Source organism: Ammospiza caudacuta, chromosome 5 (assembly GCF_027887145.1).
Source record: "Ammospiza caudacuta isolate bAmmCau1 chromosome 5, bAmmCau1.pri, whole genome shotgun sequence".
NCBI classification, from domain to species: domain Eukaryota; kingdom Metazoa; phylum Chordata; class Aves; order Passeriformes; family Passerellidae; genus Ammospiza; species Ammospiza caudacuta.
The window spans coordinates 74,935,842-74,955,622 of record NC_080597.1 but is presented as its reverse complement, the minus strand read 5'-3'; the positions used below and the strand labels follow the sequence as shown (position 1 = coordinate 74,955,622).

Sequence of the window (19,781 nt, the reverse complement as noted above, 5' to 3'; positions counted from 1 at the left end):
TGTTGAGTTAAAACTAGGTCAGACAGCATCTCTGGAGCTCCATCTGAGAAGGGAGGCAGAGCAGATTGTTTAAATGCTGTGATATGGGACAACCAAGTGCTGGATGAAAAACAAAACAAGAGTTTACATCTCTTCAGAGAGTTAAGCAAGAAGAGCAACAGAGGAGGCGTTAGATCCTGGGCCAGATGTGCCAAGTGCAGCATTTCTGTGAGCAGCACTTTATCCACACTCCCCTTGTGCTCTCCACCTCTTCAGCAGCCAGAGGCCAGTTCCTAATCCTGTTCAGATGGCAGCAGTCCATCACACAAACAGCAATTTTCTGTAAAGGAGAGCTGTAACACCCACACTCCCCGGGACTGCACGTGGGGAACTTGGTGCTTTTGTTCTTCAAATGTCTCCTCTGAAACACCTACCTTACCTTCTGTAGCACAACAAACTATGAGAGCACCTGAGCACTGTTTGCCTGGCTACATCCCACCCATCACCCACCATCCCAACACACAAGCTCTTCCTGACAAATGTTCCTGCTCTATTCATGTATGAATGCACTACCTGGAAGAAAAACAATAGGAATTCAATAATGATGAACGCCTCTGCTTATTTATACAAAAGCCCTTTGGAGGTATATAGGAAAAAAGAATGATCCTTACTGAACGCATCCCTATTTATTTAGGAAAAGGTAAAAACTCTTTGTTAAGCACGACACAAGGCTCAGAGAAAATTTTCAAGTGTTTCCTGGCATCCTGTACTTTGTCGTGACTGAAATCAGGTTTTAATTAAAACCCAAGCCAGCAAGTATTTCCTGGGAGAAGACGAAAACTCTATTTAGAGACCATCCAACAGGAAAACAAGGGCACTCAAGAGCTCCTGAAAAGTGATGAGTTTGGTCTGAAAATATAAAACTTCCATAAACTCAGCTGTGCAAGTTTTTCCAAATAAATACTCTGAAAACAGGGCAGGTTTTACTTTCACCTCAGCAGCAAAACCAGCAGCTCTCCCCCCCACATTAGGTAATCGAGGAAAGCCAGAAGTTTGCTCAACATATGTAGAAGGAAAAGTGGTTTATTTTGGGTTTAATAGCAGGGTTCTTAACTCCCACTTCTTCAGCATTTATGAAGCTGGGACAACACACTAGAGGCTTGAAGCTTGAGATCTCATAAATTGTGATTCAGAAAAGCCAAGCCTAATAGAACAAATAAATGCATGTGCTGTAAGAAATCCCACAGTGACTCAGCCACAAACCCAGACAGAAATGCAGCTTTTCGGTTATCGTTACAGCCTCGGGTCTGCAAGACAGAAACCAAAACCATATTTATCCCTATGGCAGCCAATAGATAATTGGACATAAATAGCTCAAAAGGATGAATTACACCACATAGGATCTGAAAGGGTGATTTAACCTCTCTCCCATGCTCCACACCCACAGGCTGCACTTGTCAAGATATGACACTTCTCCCCCACTGTGCCTTCGGCCTCTTTTAATAATGCTTCTCGTCTTCCATGGGACATTGGTTTGGAAATAGTCCAGCTTGCTTCCCAGAAATGTTTCCTTCTGCTGGAAGCAGTTCCACATTCACTCTACTTGCATTGCAAACCAGCAGCAGCTTGTTTTGGAAGCTGAATCACCACCTGTCTGACACCAGCAGGGAAAAAAAAGAAGGATTTCTAGGTGGATCCTGTACCCGACGCCAGACCTACGCCAGCGCACTCCTTATGTTCCCTGTCAGGAGAGCACTGCTGACCAAAAGGTCTCCCAAGCTCCTGTGAGGCACTGAGCCTCACAGCTAGGCCTGCTCAGGTCTGTCAGCTGCTCCCAATGAAACAGGAATTTAAAATAAATTTCAAGACTCTTGTCAAAAAAAAAAAAAAAAAAAAAAAAAAAAAGAAAGCGCTGAGTGGAAGTTTTTAAATGAAGTGTTTTCTGTCGCTCCGGAGACCTCTCACTTCAATGTCCATGTTTACTAAAATTACAGCCAAAAAAACAACTTTGTACTATTTTCAAGCCCTTTGCAGTAAGCCATGACGCACTTTGGATGTAACAACACGAAGTTCACCGTGATTAAAGCTTGGTAAATTCTGCCTCTCTGATAAGCCAAGTCTTATTTTGCCAGCTAATTGCAGGTTACCCAGAAAGGATTACGACAAACGTTGTGGACAAAAATATTTAACTTGCTGAAGCCAATCAGGAGCAAGTTGTATAAAAGTTTGGGGGTTTTTAGACAACACACATCTCCAGGTAGGGTTGCTGAATCTGTTCACTTCACTGCCAGTGGCTCAAGAATCTTCAGAATGACATTTAGACCAGAATTTCTGGGAGCTGGGGTTTGAGGTTTTAAGATTTTTCTCAAACCAAAGAAAAGTAGTCAAAATACCTAAACAGTTTGAGGCTTTTTGAGTCACAAACTACATTGTAAAGAAAACCTAAAGGAGAGACAGGATCTACCAGATAAAAAAAAATCCAGCCATTACTTGACAATTTCCTCAAGACGTGGGAGAAACAAGGAAACACGATTTTTTTTTCCAGCCTCAGAGCTGTAATATTTTCTTGCACTTTGTTCTTGATAAAAATGAAACAAGGCTTGCTCTCAAATCCATGTAAGTTATCCTTCCTCTACACAAACCTCTACCATTTACTTCCCAGAGGCTCTGGATCCCTAGCCAGCCTCTCCCCTCCATATAGCCCAGTATACAGAACAGCTTTCTCAGAACTAAATCCAAACAATATTAAATGGGAAAATTCAGGTATACATGTCTGTCTAGAGTTTCCAGGGGAATCCAATTGTTCCTGTGAATCATGAGTTCTGGGAGACACTGGAGCCTGCAGGCTGCACATCACAAATTCTTGTTTGTCGCACAGGACTGACTTGTCACCAGATAAACACATGTCACATACTGACACGAGCAGTGCCAAAAGGAACACCTCAGTCCCTGGAATACTAATGGCAAACCAGCAGTTCTTCCACCATGCCAAGCAGCTTTCCATGTCTACAGGAGCTGTGAGCAGTTCAACCAAGCAATTTGCACTCCACATACTCTCTGCAGGAATATTAAGCAGATTTTTTTTTCCCCTTCAATAATATAGGCCCAAAAGCTACAGGAATGGATCCAAATGTGAAGCATTTGAACCGAGTCTGTGAACCAGCTGAGATTTAGGGAACCTTTTCTTTTTGAGACGAAGTCAGGCAGCTGCCAGAGTTTCCATTTGCCCATTTTCGAAGTGTAACGCACAAGTCAAAAGAATCAGTGGGAAAAGTGTGGCTGCCTGCCACCGAGCTCTCAAAAGAAATCATCTGGTGATGTGAGGTGGAAGACAGCGTTCATCATTAGCAATGCAAAAGAACAAGAGTTAGCTCTGCCAGCACTAATTCTTGACCACCTACTCTTTTTCTACATGACTAAGCCTATGGAAATAGCCCGCCAGAGATGCAGAGCGTTGCACTTTGTCAATACCCACCACTGCAAATATCAGCCTCTCCAGAAGACATTTCAGGCTGAACTGAGTGTGCAGTATCTCTGTCAACCTCGCTGCACTTCTGTTTGTGCCTTTAAGGCAATGAACTCCCAGATCAGCAAGCGGTCAGGAGTTCACATATTCATGCCCAGTCTGCAACAGAACAGTTGCTCTTTGAACGATTTCAGGGATAATTTAAGGATCTGTATGTCTCAATTAACTCTACACTTCAGCTACAGTACACAGACACAGGACTAAAGTTAATCCTCTTTTATTTGGAAAAACAACGCATCAGACAGGAGTTCAGTGGTAAGAACACCCACACCTTAGAGACTAAGCAGCAAGCTACTGAGACTTCACAACAGAGCTGCTAGGAAAGTAAAATGATAAAAAATCATCACAGAATGGCCTGGGTTGGAAGGGACCTGAAAAATAATCTGGTTCTAACCCTCATGCCATGGAGACAGGGACACTTTTCAGAAGACCAGGCTGCTCAGACAGATGCAGAACAGAGTAAGGACAGGTAACTGTGGAAGATCACAGGGAGCAGGGATACTGCAGGAGAACATGCTGAAAGCTGAAAACCTCTATTCCCATCCTACCAAGAAGAATCCAGCTGTTAAGCACCATTAATATTCAACACCCTGACTGCCACAACTTCAGACAAAATGTTCCAGCTGCAGTTTTGGGGGGTTTTGTGGCTATCAGAAGAGGTTTGCCCTGCCCTCTCCCCCACCCCAGCCTGATCAGCTCCCTGTCTGGGCTGGCCATGTGGCAGCACGAGCACCAGTGCCAGGGACACAGAGTCCTGAGCAAGGGCAGGATTGACCCAGTTAGTGAAAAGCCGCAGTGGTGTCAGCTTAAAGCAAATATGGGATGCAGCCTCGGTGTCTCGGGATAGATAGCACTTCTCTCCAAAGAGTGCTGGGAGGCCATAGAGCTTTAAATGGGTACATTTAAAGCTGAAGACAGTATAAAGAACGGCAGGAGCATGGGGGAAGGAAGGTTAATGTATCCCAAGACAAGCAAAATCATTAAGGATGACCAACAGAGCGATGGGAGATGCACACACTGACATTTAGCTTTAGCTAGCCAGGTGCTGGATTAAAATAAAGCAAAATAAACATCCCCATGCATATTTTTCTGTCCCTTAGAAGCAGTGACAAAACCTAATGATGCTCTAGAAGACTCTCCTGCTAAATTATCCACTGTCTGTTACTACCAAGACTTGCTGGAACTAAAAAAAGGCTGATAAAACAAGCTGCAGCATATTCCTTCAGCTCACCTAAGTGATGCCAGTGAGCTCCTCAGCCTCCAAAAAGGGATGTGATTACAAAAACCAGGGAAGGAGGATTATCCACATCAAATCTGACAAGAAACAAGTGTCTGTCAGGCAGAACAATACAAGACCTACAGTTTCCTACCAGGCCAGTCCTTTGCCAGTATTTCCACACCTGGAAAAGCAGAGCACTGCTGACAGCAGCCCCACTCTCAGCAAACATTAAGTAGTAAAAGAAATTAAAATATAAGAGCTCAAAAAATGAGGCTACAAATATTCACTTCATTAGCACCCAAGAAAAAATTCCATTTTTGAGAGTACTTTTTCAGCACATTCTTAGACTTTGAGTGAAATTCCATTCAAGAAATCATTTCCACTCCAGCCTGCAATGAAGTGGAAAGAGGACAGCCTCCAGGCACTGAGATTAAGCCATGGCCAAGGCAGCAGAGCGAGGCAATGATAAAATCATCACCATCAGCACTCAGCACTCCTCTGGCTGCTGCTGCATCATGGTGGGCTCATCAGCTCCCTCCAGGCACTCGTGTCTTTAAGACACACACAGAAACAGCTCCCTGCTGCTTTTCCAGCCTGCAATCCTCCCTTGCCCTTATGATTCAGGAGGAAGCTGCCAGCTGCAAAATGCCCCTGCATTGCAGGAAGCTGTTCACACTCTGCTGTCTCGGGAGGGTGAGGATGAACATGGCAATTCTCAGTCTCAACACTCGTAGCTGCTCATGGAGCTCAGCACAGGGCAGGTCTCCACTGCTCTGTCTGAAGAGAAACCTTGAGCCAAACCCATAGAAAACCACTTACTGCAGTTTTGGAAGGCCTGTTGCAATAAGCTCCTTAAAACTGCGCTCAGTTGAACAGCTTAGTGACAAAAAGATGGTGGGTTTTCATGGAAGACAACCCTTGATTTCCAAGCTATCATTTCTATCACATTCTGAGAAGCACTTCCAGCTTCAGTGGTACAAACCACATTGATGGGAGTAAAGCAGGTACAATGGCATCTTTCCAAAGGTATTACAAAATGACTGATTAGCCCAGAATTAAAGAATAATATCTCTGGTGCCAGCTAACCATGAAATTGGTTCACTAAGTCCCTAACTCCGCTGGCATCAGACACAAAGTTTTCCTCTTACACCCGTACAAGTCTCCCATAACAAATGACTGCACAGAGTTAAAAAGCTCTACTCTACACCCACAGCCAAGAGCACCTTTGTTTTATCAGACTGCAATCCAAAACTGCTGCACAGGTCTTGAGAGTCACTTCAGTGCAACAGCCCCACTCTTTCTGTATCCCATTCGTTCAGGAGAGAGTACATCTCCTTCCTTTTAGGAGCTGAGAGCTGTTTATACACCGTGTTTTTAAGTAGAAAGCTTTCAAGTAAAAGATTAATAGCAGTTCCAATGAAACTGACTGGCCTGCCAAGGTCCTACTCTGCAAAGGAAAACAGACTCTGCCTCCAGTCACTTCCACAGAATTGCCCAAGAATTATCTTGCCCGTAAGCAAAAAGAGCATCCTCATCCAGACACAGCTGAAAACTTCTGCCTGAACACCAACTCAGTGGTGAGCTCCAAGCAGAAACCATGATCCAGATCACCACTGAGAACTCCAGTCTTCTGCTTCCCTGCTCACCATTCCAGTGACTTTCCTGACAGTTTAGGCCCACCTTCAGCTTGCCAACACTTACATGAAGAACTTGTCTTTACCCACTCAAGTGCACCGCCTTGTCATCTCTGGGGGAAAGTGACTCCAAAAGTAGCAGCAATGAGAGATTTCATGAATTTTTATCCCTCATCATACACACACTCACAAGTCCAAAAGCTGACAGCACACCAGAAATGAAACAACACATGGACCTGCCAACTCTACTACTAAGAGCACACTAACATTCAAAAGAAGGTAAAATTTCAATGCACTTTTTTTTTCAAACTAATGAATCACTTCCTCTGATTCTCTTACCATTCACAGCTTTTTCTATCAGTTCTTCACAAGCATCGAAGTCCCCCTTCAACACCAGTTTGTCGTGCAGGTCTGTCAGCATGGGGTGCTCCAGAGCAATCTTGGTTTTCTTCTGCAGCGACTCGAAAGCCTCGGTGTAGTTGTGCTGCCGAAAGTGCTTTAGGCAAAGGCGAATGGCTTCCTGTTCACGGTACTACTGGAACACAAGAAAACCTCTGAGACATGGAGATGTTTCCTCTGACCAGCACTGCTGGCAGCTACCTGTGACCCTGCCCAGAGACAGGCTCTCTTATCCACGCTGCACAAAGGGCTCACGGAGAAAGGCTGTGTGAGAGACATTACAAGCTGTGCAGGCATTTACTTTCCAACAGTATAGAAATTATACAATTTGGTATCATCCAATTTAATAAGCATACAAGAAAAAGAGTGCATGGTGTCCCAGATCTCTGGGGTGACCATTATTTCCCCCCCATCTGCTTGGCCCTGCTGTTCGAGGCCTACACGAAGCACAGAGCAGGAAAAAGCCGTCGCTATCAGCGTTACATAATTTGATTGTATGACTCTTACATAACAAAATAATTTAGAAGAGTAAGTAGGTCACAGCTTTTCTAGAAGCAGAAGGAGAAAAAAAAAAAAGCTGTGAGAATGGGAATACTTGCAATGACCAGCACTCCTGCCACGGAAAGGCAGAAGGCTGACCCCAAATCCTGTGGGCTTGTGAGGGTTTGGAATCGCAGCACCAAGGATTTCTGTGCACACCAAAGTTTTAACTTCTAAATATTCTCCTGCATCTTGAAGCAGAACCTCTGTTTTCACACCACGGATGGAGCCACAGCTGCCCATCTCCCACTCAGCTGTGGGAAGGGGTGAGAAAGGTGAAAGAAAACCCACGCTGGGTCAAACATCCTGGCACAGACACACGAGGGAGTAGTAAACTCTGAGTAAGAGCTACAATTTCCAAAGCTGCTAACAAGATGTATAAGAAACACTGTTTTTTAGGTTGATAAGTAGCAGAAACACTTATTTTAAATAGACTTTTCAATCCTAAATTCTTAAGCATTAAAAAAAAAAAATCTCCATTTCCATCTTTAACACACAACTACTGTGGTAAACAGCAAATGTAACTTTAAGCATCTATAAGACTGATCAAATTACAGACAAAAGATTTTACTCCTAAATGGACACTACTGCTAAAAGTGAAGTTTATAGTATTCAAATGAACAGAATCTTTCTGAAAACCTGGAACTAACACTGACATTCAACAAAATTTAATGCTCTCGAAAGAATGGCTCGATAGCAAGAATCTCATAAACTGAAGCAGCTAAAAAGAAACACGGCCATGTGCTGTATTTTTAGTTCTTAATCCATCAGTATTTCACAGCTGCAAATAGCCAGAACTATGCATTTTTAGAAAACCAGTTCCCAGCCCACATAAAGGCCAAGGACATGTACCGATAAGAATGCAAGGCTGCAGCAAAGAATTATTAAAGCTAAAACAGTTTTACAGCACAACTGGCAAAAAACAACTCCTTTTTTTTCTTTCCAAGAGATGCCTGAGACACTCTCTAAGCAAATCTTCGCTTGCATGAGTCAAGGCCAAAACCAAATTAGATTTTTTTTGTTCAAAGGGATAGCAAGCAAAAGGAGAGCTGCACACCAGTAATTCTTCTGCATTTTTAGATCCTCCAGTTTAGAAATCAGACAAAATGTAGACATGAGACAGAGTCTCCTCCCTTTCACTGAGCCTCTCCTGACTGACAGACCTGGCTTAGATAGCCAGGAATGACTTGGATGGAGTCTGGCCACTTGATGCAATATAAAAGTTTATATTCAAGTTTATATTCAAGTGACATCATAGTAGTACTTCAAAAGTTAAATGTAAGAAGCTGCTTTAAGCAAAAAAATGTGTATAAAAAGTATATAAAAAGCTCCTTTTTAAATGCTGTCATACAGGTTTAAAGAGATGACAACCCAAATAATAGCTTTGATCTGAAGCTGTAAATAATTCCTATGGTTAAAAACGTAACAAGAGCAGGAGACTAAGACATCAACACTGTCAAATACACTCGTAGAATTAAAAATACTTATGTGCTCATTATCAGAAGTGGTACCCAGTGATAAAGTACCCCTTCTTGTGGGATCTCAGCACCTCAGGATGGAGGTGCAGAGTGGCCGAGACCACCCTTGGGAGGCTCGGGAGTCCTGGAATGTTGCCAGAAGTGTCTGGTGGCTGCACTTTGATCCGACACAGGAGACGACGCCTGTATGAGGACTGGGAAGGTTTCACTGGGTGTATGGTGAAGGGATAAGTTAATTAGAGTGTAAAACACAGGGTTTAGGATTTTGGTACAGGTGGGTCTAAAGAAGTAAGATGGAGGAATTGGGGCATGTCCTGTTCTTCTTCTTCTTCTTCTTGGCCTCCATCTTCTGTGGTGATGGTGGCACTTTGGGATTGGTTATTACTAGAAGTGCACCGGTTAATAAGGGTAGAAGGTATTGGGGAAAAATGATAAATATTGTACACGTAACTTCGGGTATAAAGATAAGTGACCGCCCGGGGGCTTGAGCAGTGTGCCCATGGCTGACTTGCTGTGCAGACCTCTGTCGGGCTGAAAGAAAATCTTTTAGATAAACAATTAATAAACACCGAGACCGAGACAAGATCAGAAGTCTCTCCTCGTCCTTTGAAGCGCCGGGCTCTTCAAGGCCATCCCTGGGCCTTTCCAGGCCACCTAAACAGCCTCAACAGCACAGAAAACTTACACCTTCTCAGGTGCTGAAGTATGTCCACTCTCATGAAAGAGGGGTGAGGCTGTTTGGAGGCAGTAGGCTGAGCTGGACAGCAAGGAGAGAGTGCTGAGGAATGTTTCAGTCCTCATCCATTATCCCCAGCTCCACTCCCCACAGGAGAGGGAGGTTTTGCTGGCACAAAACAAAAAGGAAGGGCAATGTGGTGTAGAAGTTCTCTCATCTGATGTTGCAGGCGGTGAAGAATTATTACACTTCAAAGACTCTGAGATTTCCAAAAACACTCGTGAAAATATTCCCACCATCTCAAAGAAGTGGAAGAAACAGGTCAACCTTTCTGCCTTTCCCTAAATATGGGACAGCACATCCCTCTCCACGGATCCAGCAACAGTGGCCTCTCTTCTGTGAGACAGGAGAACATCAGTGGCACGTGCACTCATCACCAACAACTTGGCAGTGGATCCCAGCACAGCTCACACCACCATGACTCAGTCTCTGCACTGCTGCTCTAGGGCTCCAAGCTCCAGGAGAACAATGCTGGCAGCCCTTGAAGAAGCTGTCCCTACACACAATGCTGACCAGGAAAAGTGCCCATTCCATGGGAGAAGATGGAACAACACAGATGAAGACATTGTCACTGCATGATTCCTGACCAAAAAAGAAAATAAAAATCAGAACTTCCTGCTTGAAGCAACTGGTCCAAACTGCCAGACACGCCACCACGTGCAGAGCCAGCAAAAGGAAAATCAGCAGCCTCTGTCAAGCGGACTTCCATCATCAGCTGACTCATGACCACAAAGCAGCTCCAGACAACTTCCACTGTGCTGGTTATTTAAATCCTCCACAAAGCAGCTCATGATGTTGGTGTAAATGGGCACGAGCCAGACACCACAGCACCCTGAACTAATCACACACAACCTCTATCCCCTTCTAAGCTCCTCCTTCTGGAAGCAGGATACACCACTGCTCCACTACTCAGTCCTACTCACTGGGAAGGGATGTCTTCTCTGCAACACAATATGAGTTTCATTAATTGTTCCAGAGAAACCAAAGCACAAAATGTACCAATAAAATGTGTTCTGCTTGTTAGTGTGCACTTCCCTCCCAGGGGAGAGGCATCTCTAATAGTCAATTAAATACAAGTTATAAAAATAAAGCTTGGAAACCCTTGAACTTTCTGTCTATCTAATGACAAATGACATAAATCATCTCATCTCACAGGCCAGTGGCACCAGCCCCTGGACAGTGAAAAGACAGTAAGAGGAAAACATCTAAAGAGCAAGACACCAACAAGGATTCTCTTTTAAAAAAATGTCATTTTTATACCCTGTAACAAAAGGTGCATCTGTAACCCAAAAGGTTCTGGACTCCACGGACTGGAGTTAGAAGAATCAGAAGATAATAAGAGGGAGAAACTGAAGGTTTTGTGAAGATTCATTTCCCTTTCAATACAAATACTAATACTTTACTAATACTGTCCCCTTTGGCTCAGTGTTCCCTTCTTGTGGTATCTACCTGTCAGGTCTTTTGGGTGATGCTGGTGGTTTTGGGGTTTCTTGGGGCTGTTCTGTTGGTTTTTCAAAGAGAACAAACAGATGAAATTCAGAAAGTTTCCCTTAGGGTCAAAGTCAGCCACATGGTTCCAACTATGCATGTTTGCTGTTTTAATAGCTGATGTTCAAGGAATGAAAAGGTCACATCACTCCAGTAAGAGAAGTTTCACAAGATTCTGAGACTGGGAATCTTCAAACAAACAGGCATCTATAAAATGCAGGCCTACCTTGCTGTACCAGTTGAGGCACGGCTGGACCACATCTGGATCATCAATGCCATTTAGTTCAACATACCAGATACTAAAATTGAAGCTAGGTCCCCACGATAAGAGTGGAACTGGAGAAGAAAGGAAAAGGAGAAAAACTATGCATAAACATCAAACAGTCATTATTGCAACAGAATGATTTTAAAGTTTACACAAAATTCAGTGTTTCTGACTTAAGTTCTAGCTCATTTAACTTAGCTTAGGAAAATTACCAAATACATCATGTTCAAGTTTGTCATTTAAAGCAACCTGTGCTGAGCAACATTAACACAGCAGATCATTACAAAGCAGAAGCTTGCTTTAAGCAGAAGAGCAAAAACATTATCATTAAAAACAGCTCCAAGAGGCAACAAGCTTTGACAAGGATGGGAATCACAAGCATACTAGAGACAGTATTTGCTCTTCAAAGTACATTTATTTCCCCATTTGTCAGCAACAATTATTTTCCCTAATGGTGAAGACAAGAAGCTTGGGTAGTTTAAATTTTACAAAATTAGTAACATCTGCAAGTTGTGGAGGAGCGAGGGAGGGATAACTGTCAGTTTCTAACTTAAAAACTCTATTTTTTAAAAAGCTTTATTTAATTCGTGCAGGTTTTTTGCTGGTACTATTTTATCTGAATATTGGAAAAAATGGACTTGAAATACTAAAAGACCCATGAAATACACTACAGCCTCTCACCTATGGCTTCTCTACCACTCCGGGTTAGGATCTGTGGCCTTGCACTGATTTTGTGGTTAATCTGCAGGTTAAGACCTGGTTCTGCTTTTTGAAGCAACTCCAACCCCCAGAAAGCTTGTGTGTGAACTCTGACTCATTAAAACTGCAGTGAAATGGAGTAGTTTCATTTCAAATACTTTTGTTTCCTTTTTATCTGACTCTAACTGATAAACAGGAAAAGACAGTATTGAAGTTGAATGAGCAGTTACCAGCAACAGCAAGGAGTCCACCACCTCCTCCCTTCCATTATTTTTGCCACTAAGAAATTGCTGTTGAAACAGGCACCATGAAATACCACTGATATTAACCTGCTGAACTCACGTTTTTCTGACCTACTCCTTGAGGAAATAAAAACCCCAAACTCATCATAAACCTGTTCCTGAGTTCTTACAGGTTCTAAAGTATTTATACCTCAAACAAGCAACATCTATGATTGTCTGCAATGTGTTTGGGCACAAGGCACATGTTCAAACACATGATTTTCTAAGTTTTAGACAGTATTTACAAACCTATTGCTAAAGACACACAGTAACTTCTGGGAACAGTCAAGATCCAAACAGACTTTGTATATGCAACTCTTAACTGATTTTAATATCCCTAACAAGGTACTTTCTATTGTACAGCTCTCAAAACATCTTTTCAAACAGGTTTTTTTTCAACTTGGTTATTAAGCACACAGCGTGATGCTTTCAGAGCAGTTCCTTGTAGGTGCATGTTTGTGGAGAGAAGAGAGAAGTGAGGTGGTCAGAAAAACCAAGAGTCACCTGTCTCCCATCCACATTGCACACTCTCTGGCCAGGAAATTTCCCTCTTGCTGACTTTCATCCCCTGCGCAGGCTGAGTGCTGCCAGTGGGGTAACCTAACACCATAAAACATGACTGCTGCTAAATTCAAGTTGGGTCCCGGATATCCTACCCATCACTGCAGCAGTCTGGCAAAACACCACATCTAAGGGCAGCACCTCTGGTCTGTCCTCAGACCTGAGCACTCAGAGCAGACCAAACTGAGGTTAAATTTGGTATTTGGTCAGCTATAAACGTCAAAGTCTATCCAACAGCTCACTGAACTGAAACACTCAACTAAACCACAGACCACCTCAAATGGGCCAAGACCATCCATTTCCTGATGGCAAACCTGAGGCCAACTTCCAAACTGAAATATTGTCACCTTCTCTATCCACCTCCATTTCTTTTCAGCCATTCTCCTCAAAAACCTTCTATGAGCTTCCCTCAGAAAACAAATTAAAAATTCACCCTCCTCCCTTTGATGCTAGCTACAACCCCTAAGAAGTTATTGGGATGTACACAAGAATCTGGGGCAGCTCCCACCACAAGAAAAAGCAAAGCCATCAACTTGCTGACATTTGTCCTTCCCACAGTTAACTCAGACTTCCAACAGTCTTTTGTACAATAAGGAAAAAACAAAACACCAGAAATGGTGATTTTTAACAACAAGATTCTCAGGGTGCAATCTTTTCTAAGGAAAGCACATTAAGATGTACAGGGAAGGGAAGGAAAACACTTCCCCAGAACTGCACAGGCAGAGAAAACTGAACCTGACTCCACAGGAGCAGAAAAAGAAACAAAGCTGAAGGTTGAGACTGAAATGTGATTTCTATTCCAGTTAGGCAAGTTGAAGTGTTCTGCTGGATCATCTCCCCATTTCTGAACTTCTCTCCTGACTCCCAGGAGAACCTCTCACCCTTTCTTCTGCCCTCTCTCTTTTAAGGCCTCTACAGGAGCTCTCAGATCTTCAGAAAAATCTCCTTTTAGAGCACCCACAATCTGACTTATACCTGGAAAGAGGAGGCACTAAGTGCAGCATGGAAGCACTTTTTTCTGCACACCTTTGAGATGGAAATGTGCTACAATCAAAGATGTTGAAGGCCTAAAGGTATATAATTCCTCCACTTTTTATCAAAAAGCCACCTCACTATGTTTTTTCCTGCAGGTACCACAGCAATCCATCCTAAAAAGGTGTAACTGCTCAGAACTGTTCAATTGTCACTCCACAGTGAGAGGAGTTCAGCAAAGGAAAAAGAAAAAATTAAAAAATCAATATTCTTCTGAGAAACAGAAGGTATGTGAGTCACTTAAACACTTCTTAATCCATACAAGGATGATTTTAGGGGATACTTCTGAATAATAGCTATGCCTAGACAAGGACTGCAACTCTATTGTACAGAAACTAATAGCTAAGGCATTAAACACAGTAATTTTAAATATCTCTCTCAAGCTAATTTCTGTGCGCAGACATACAAACAGGTACACTTGCAAAATGAAGAAAATATCCACTTAAAAAGTATCCCTCTTTTCTGTTCCATCAAAGCCTAAAAATCTTTAAGCTTAGTTACCAAATCCCATGCAATGAAAATTACACCTGGCATTTTTCAAGTTGTTTCATGGCAATCAGTCTTTACACCTTCTGCTTTCAAGGACAGAGCACAGAGAAATCTCTGCTTGGAGGAATCACGAGAACAGAGCCAGAAACAAAGCTCACAGACATGAAAAAGATTATTCTTTGATATTTTGTCCAGATAAAGACTTTCTTCTCTCTCTCCAGCTCTTTAATGAGGTACTACATGAAATGTAAAAATTACCTGTCAAGTAAGTCAAAAAGCCTGCACAAGTGGGCATTTCAGTGCTCAGGAACTGCAGCTGAAGTAATTAAACTAACAGAAGTGCAAGGCTTTCCCTGACCAAAGGAGAGAGGTTATTCTTTCTGCATTTTATGAGCCTGGAAACTCCTCTGTTATGTGAGCAATGGAGGCTGGAGCAGGAACTTCCCCCTCTCCCAGATCTGCCCGGGGTTTCTCCTGCCCCGTGCCCCCATACAGACCCCACTGTTGTGCTGTTGTAGGTCCCTGTGCTGCTCTGTGGAATCATGAAGCCCATTCCTGATGCAAGTGCTGTGAACCCCCAAACCTCACTGATAGCTGGATTTCGCCCTGTCAGTCCCTGAGAGTCCAAAAGGGCAGATTTTGGCCTTGCTTCCTGGCACTGGTACAAGGAACACAGCACGGTGCTTGAAATTTTGAGTTATTTTGGCTAGCAGCTTGGAAATTTTAACAAACTCAAAACATTTTCAAGCTGTGAATCTGAAAAATAACAGAATTTCGTAACAGTGTTTTGCTGTTGTTTCACAGCAAAAAATGCTCTCATAACTTCATCAACAAAATGACACCAGCCATCAACCAGAGGCTTTCATAGGTTTAGGTGAAAAGACCATTTCCAGTTCTGTCTTAGCACAGGAATTTCCTCATGAAAGACATTTTCAGGAAATGAAAGGCTATAGATAAAGGAAAACTCATCTCAAACTATAACCAGTGAGGAAGTGGCAGCTCAATGCAAACCTAATATTAATGTAGATAATAATGTTTATTCACGGAATGGTTTGGGTTGCAAGGCAACTGCAAGAGCACCCAACTTCACCCCCCTGACACCTTTCACTAACCCAGGCTGCTCCAAGCTCTGTCCAACCTGGTCTGGGACACTTGCAGGGATCCAGGGGCAGCCACAGCTTCTCTGGGCACCCTGTGCCAGGGCCTCACCACCCTCACAATCAGGAATTTCCTGCTAATATCTAATCTAAATCTACCCTCCTTCAGATAAGGCTGTTTCCTCTTGTCCTATCAGTACATGCCCTTGAGAAAAGTGCTACATGAAGATCCCATCCCAATAAAACAAGGTACTGATGTAATTGCAGAAGAAAACATCCTGGTAATGGGAATTAATCAGCATTTCACTTTCATAACAAGTTTCAACTCACAGCTACACTTCATTTCATCAGAACACACTTTCCTAGAATACAATTTACACATCCAAAGAAGCAGCCAAAAATCTTTCCACTGGGCCCTTTAGCCCTCCAGGAACTACTTGCTAGTTTTTAGCCACCGAAAAATAACATTTTCCAAAAACTTAATGTTGGAAGCTTCAGAATAAAAAATAAAAATCTTTTAAAAATTCATTTAACTTTCCTGATGTAGTCAACCTTTAACTTGATTCCTCTGCTACTCTTGAGGTTTCCTAAAGCCAAGCACTACAGTTGCTTCCAAAAGTAGCAGCCAGACACCAGCCCAGTGAAGAACCAAATCCTCTGCTTCTCTAAGAACAGGAAACCCCACAAATGATTACTGGATTCCCAGCCTGAAGCTTTCAGTTCCTGACAAACATGAGGAGATTCAGGAAGAACACACTGGAGCAAAGGGCTCAGAGGGGAGCCCCTTACACAGCCACTATGATCAGTCTTGGCAAAGGAATTGCCCAACACATCAAAACACTCCTAAATTCATCTAAATTAGCCAACAGGATCTTATCTCATTTTTCAGCAACTACCTCCTTGCTCTATTTTTAACCTTAAACAGCTAGTTTAAACCCAGTCATTCTTGTACTATCTCAGTAGGTAGGAAGGGAAAGATAAATTTACTGAGCAAGCTGAAAGTAAATGCTTGGATTAATTCCAATAGTTCTAAGGCTCTTGTTCTCTCAGGCCTGCAGAAAGCAAGGAGGAGATATCCTTACCTGCTCCTATCACAAATCCAGTAGCTGGCCTTGGGGAGCACCCCCTCAGCCCCAGCCAAACCAGAAATCAGGGGGTACAACCCTCCCCTGCCCCTGGGTGTCACCCTTGGCCAGAGGTGAGTGAGACATTGTGATAGGAGCAGCAGGGAGAGAACAAGGGAGGCTTCTGCTGTTGCTTTACATGTTACAACTGTGTTTGAGAACAAAACTTTTCAAGAATAGAGGGCTGTCAATATAGAAACTTTTACTGGTATTTAGCTTAGTTATTTCTTTAGAGCTCTATACAGCAATTCATAGGAGGACAGTAAGCAGCTTCTGCCACAATTAGTTGACTCAACAGCTGGATTTCTGAAAATTGCTCTATTTTGCTTTCACTCCCCAGGATCTAAATTATGAAGCTACTATTTCTTATTAACAGGACTTCACTGTGTTCCAATCTAACCAGCCTAAAAGATGATAAAATGGAACAGCTATTGTGGATACTGTGCCTGAGTACAATGAAGTCACAAGTGCCAAGACAGGCACAAGTATCAGAAGAGATTATTTTCTACTCAGAATGCTGAAAAAATGCATTTACCTATCTTAATGAATCGACAGGGGAACATCTGTTCATCAATTTTATGCTTCAAGGTGAATGTTTCTTTGTTATAATCATTCTTTAAGCCACTGTGGGAAAAAATAAATAAGGTTACTAAATCTTACCTTGTATTTAAGGACTAGCTAATAAATGCAATCTAGGTCACACCTTGTTTCACACCACCCTGAACCATCAGTACACGTGCTGGACCCAGCCTGGGCTGCTCTCCACCTACCTGTGCCTCCCTGGGAGGCAGCACTGCCATTTTGGGAGGGAATTGCCTTTGGATCAGTGCTGCTCCTCTGCACCTGGAACCCTGAGACTTCAGCTCCTGATGTGCTGAACTGCACTCTTCCATTCTCAAGAGGGAGATGGATCAGGTCTTAAAATTATCACCCTGACAAAGTGCTTTGTGATTCATTTATGGGCATTGCTTTCTAAAAATATCAAACACTTAGTATCATTTATAAAAAAAAACTTAAGTCCATATTTACTGAAAATACAAGTACAGGTCCCAAAATGAGGATTTTCATTAAACCTCAGCAGAAGTGGAACAATATTAAATGCCAATAATTACTATGGCTCTAAAAGACTTTTCCCCCCACAATTGTAACAGCAATAAAGTCAAATTTCAAGACAGATCTATCTAAACAGGGCAAAAGTGTGGGAAGGGCTGTGGATAGATTCTATATGGTCTTGAATGATACCTGCAGCACAGAATTTCCCATATTTGTCCATGGCTACTCTGCTTGACTACAGATGATATACCCCAGAGATGGACTTCTTATCTGTAGGCCCCCCAAAATACACCAGTTCTTGCCACTCTTTTCTCTTGTACTCCTGGATTTTAACTCTCATTTCCCTTTCTGAAACAGCACACTCCCTAAAAGGCCCTTGCAAATTTACATTAGCAACTACTCAGAAGTTCTGGATAACCTGAACAGCCCCAAGGCTCTTTTTTTAGTACCTATCAGTACAACTCTATGAAATGCAACTAAACAAAGGAAAATGCAGGTTTCCATTTGCCTGTTGGATTTATTTACCCATGTGACAAAGGCAGATCAGCTGACTAGTTCAGATCTTTAAGGCTGCAACAAGGGTTTTGATAAGGTGATTGGGCTTTTAAAAGTTACTTCAGTTACCTGGGGAAACATTTTTGCTATGCCTGAAGCACATGGAAGGAAGGAACTGCAATCCAGCAACACTGCACTCAGCTCTTCCAAATCCCCAAGAGCTCGCTCTCCACAAACTCTGTGGTTAGAGCAGGGTAAGGAAGGCTCCTGGAGCAAGGGTTGGGATTGCTGCTCTCTGACCTGACCACAAACATGGCAGGGTCACAGCCACAGCTCTGCCCCTCTGCTGGCCATGTGTGTGCTGGGGAGCCAAGGGGGATTTGGTCCAGCCTTTATGATTCCCAGAGCTGATGGAATCACATCTTACCTGGATAAGAGATCTGTCATATTCTCCTCATTCATCCCACCAAAGACTTTAAACTTCTTTAAATTGCAGACATGTGTTTTCTCATATTTGCCAAATGTGATGCTCTGGACTATGGCAGGTCTTTCAAGCTTCAAAATCAAATACTGTGGAAGAGAAAACAGTGAGTTTGAATATTAAAGCCAAGGCTACAAAACAAGCTAAGGGAGAAGCTTTATGCCCTCCAAATACTCATTACAAAGCCAGAGAATGAAAGTGAAGATGAAACCTCCCCATTATGGTATTTTTTCATTGGTCCTGGAATGAAGAAAAGATTTTTTTAAAAATACTATTTTTAAATCAGTTTACCTAGGAAAAAGATTTGGTTGAACTACTTATGCCAAGCAATTCTATTCAGAGCTTACATACATTCCTTTGAGTTGGACTCAAGACTTCCTGAAATCTGGCAAATGGGATCCAACTCCAGAGAGTGAAGATTCAAACGCCCACTAGAGCCTGAAATGAAACCTAAACTGAATACACAATTAGATAAATACAGTATGTTCCACATGCTAAGAGAACACCAAATTACTTTTCCCCCCTGGGCTGATGCTGTTTAACCACTAACACAAAGTTTGGTGTGTGGCAAACAGCAGAACCAACTGCTTATTAACCATCCCAAATAAAACTGAGCCACTTAATTACAGAAAAGGAGCTTTACATGGAAAATGATGAAAATGTTCTCCCTTGTGAACATTTGCTCCCCTCTCACACTGGGTGAACCACAATCTGTGTATGAGAAGTGAGATTATTTAGACTCAGGTCACAGGTACCAGCTTCACCAGCAGTGCTGGAGGAAGAGATCTGTTCCCATGGAAAAGCAGGAGCAGGGAAGCACTTGCACCACTCATCAGGGACCACCAAACACCTTCCCCTACCAAACAGCTCTTGGAGGGAGTCTGGAGACACCTTGGTTTTTTTCACCTTGCAGAACACATCAAGTTTTATATCTGAAAATAATGTGTTTCACTCTCTTCCCTGATGTCTCAGAAATAAGCAGTGCACCACAGAGGCAAAGCACAGAATGACAATTACTCATCCTGCTGGATTTTGTTAGAAAGCCCTGCCATCAGGGCTCCAGCACCAGCAGATCAGCACTTTGTAGGACACCTCCCACCGCAGCTCTGCTGGTGGCCCTGTCCTCCAAGCAGCAGCACTGCCAAGCCAGACATGATGCCTGAGTTTCGGTCTTTCATCAGCATCAAGTACAGATATCTGCATCT

General features: G+C 42.8%; 1 protein-coding gene across 2 annotated transcripts in view; it reads right to left on the bottom strand.

The window, feature by feature from the left end:
• MKLN1 (muskelin 1) overlaps positions 1-19,781 on the bottom strand; it is a 99,593-nt gene that overhangs the window by 56,446 nt on the left and 23,366 nt on the right. The window contains exons 3-6 of one of the 2 annotated variants that reach the window (XM_058804802.1): positions 18,523-18,665; positions 17,083-17,171; positions 11,226-11,335; positions 6,698-6,890 (exon numbers count right to left, since the gene is read on the bottom strand). In XM_058804802.1, coding sequence (XP_058660785.1) covers positions 6,698-6,890; positions 11,226-11,335; positions 17,083-17,171; positions 18,523-18,665 — 535 coding nt within the window. The remainder of the gene's footprint in view (positions 1-6,697; positions 6,891-11,225; positions 11,336-17,082; positions 17,172-18,522; positions 18,666-19,781) is intronic. The other variant, XM_058804803.1, reaches the window with a different exon arrangement.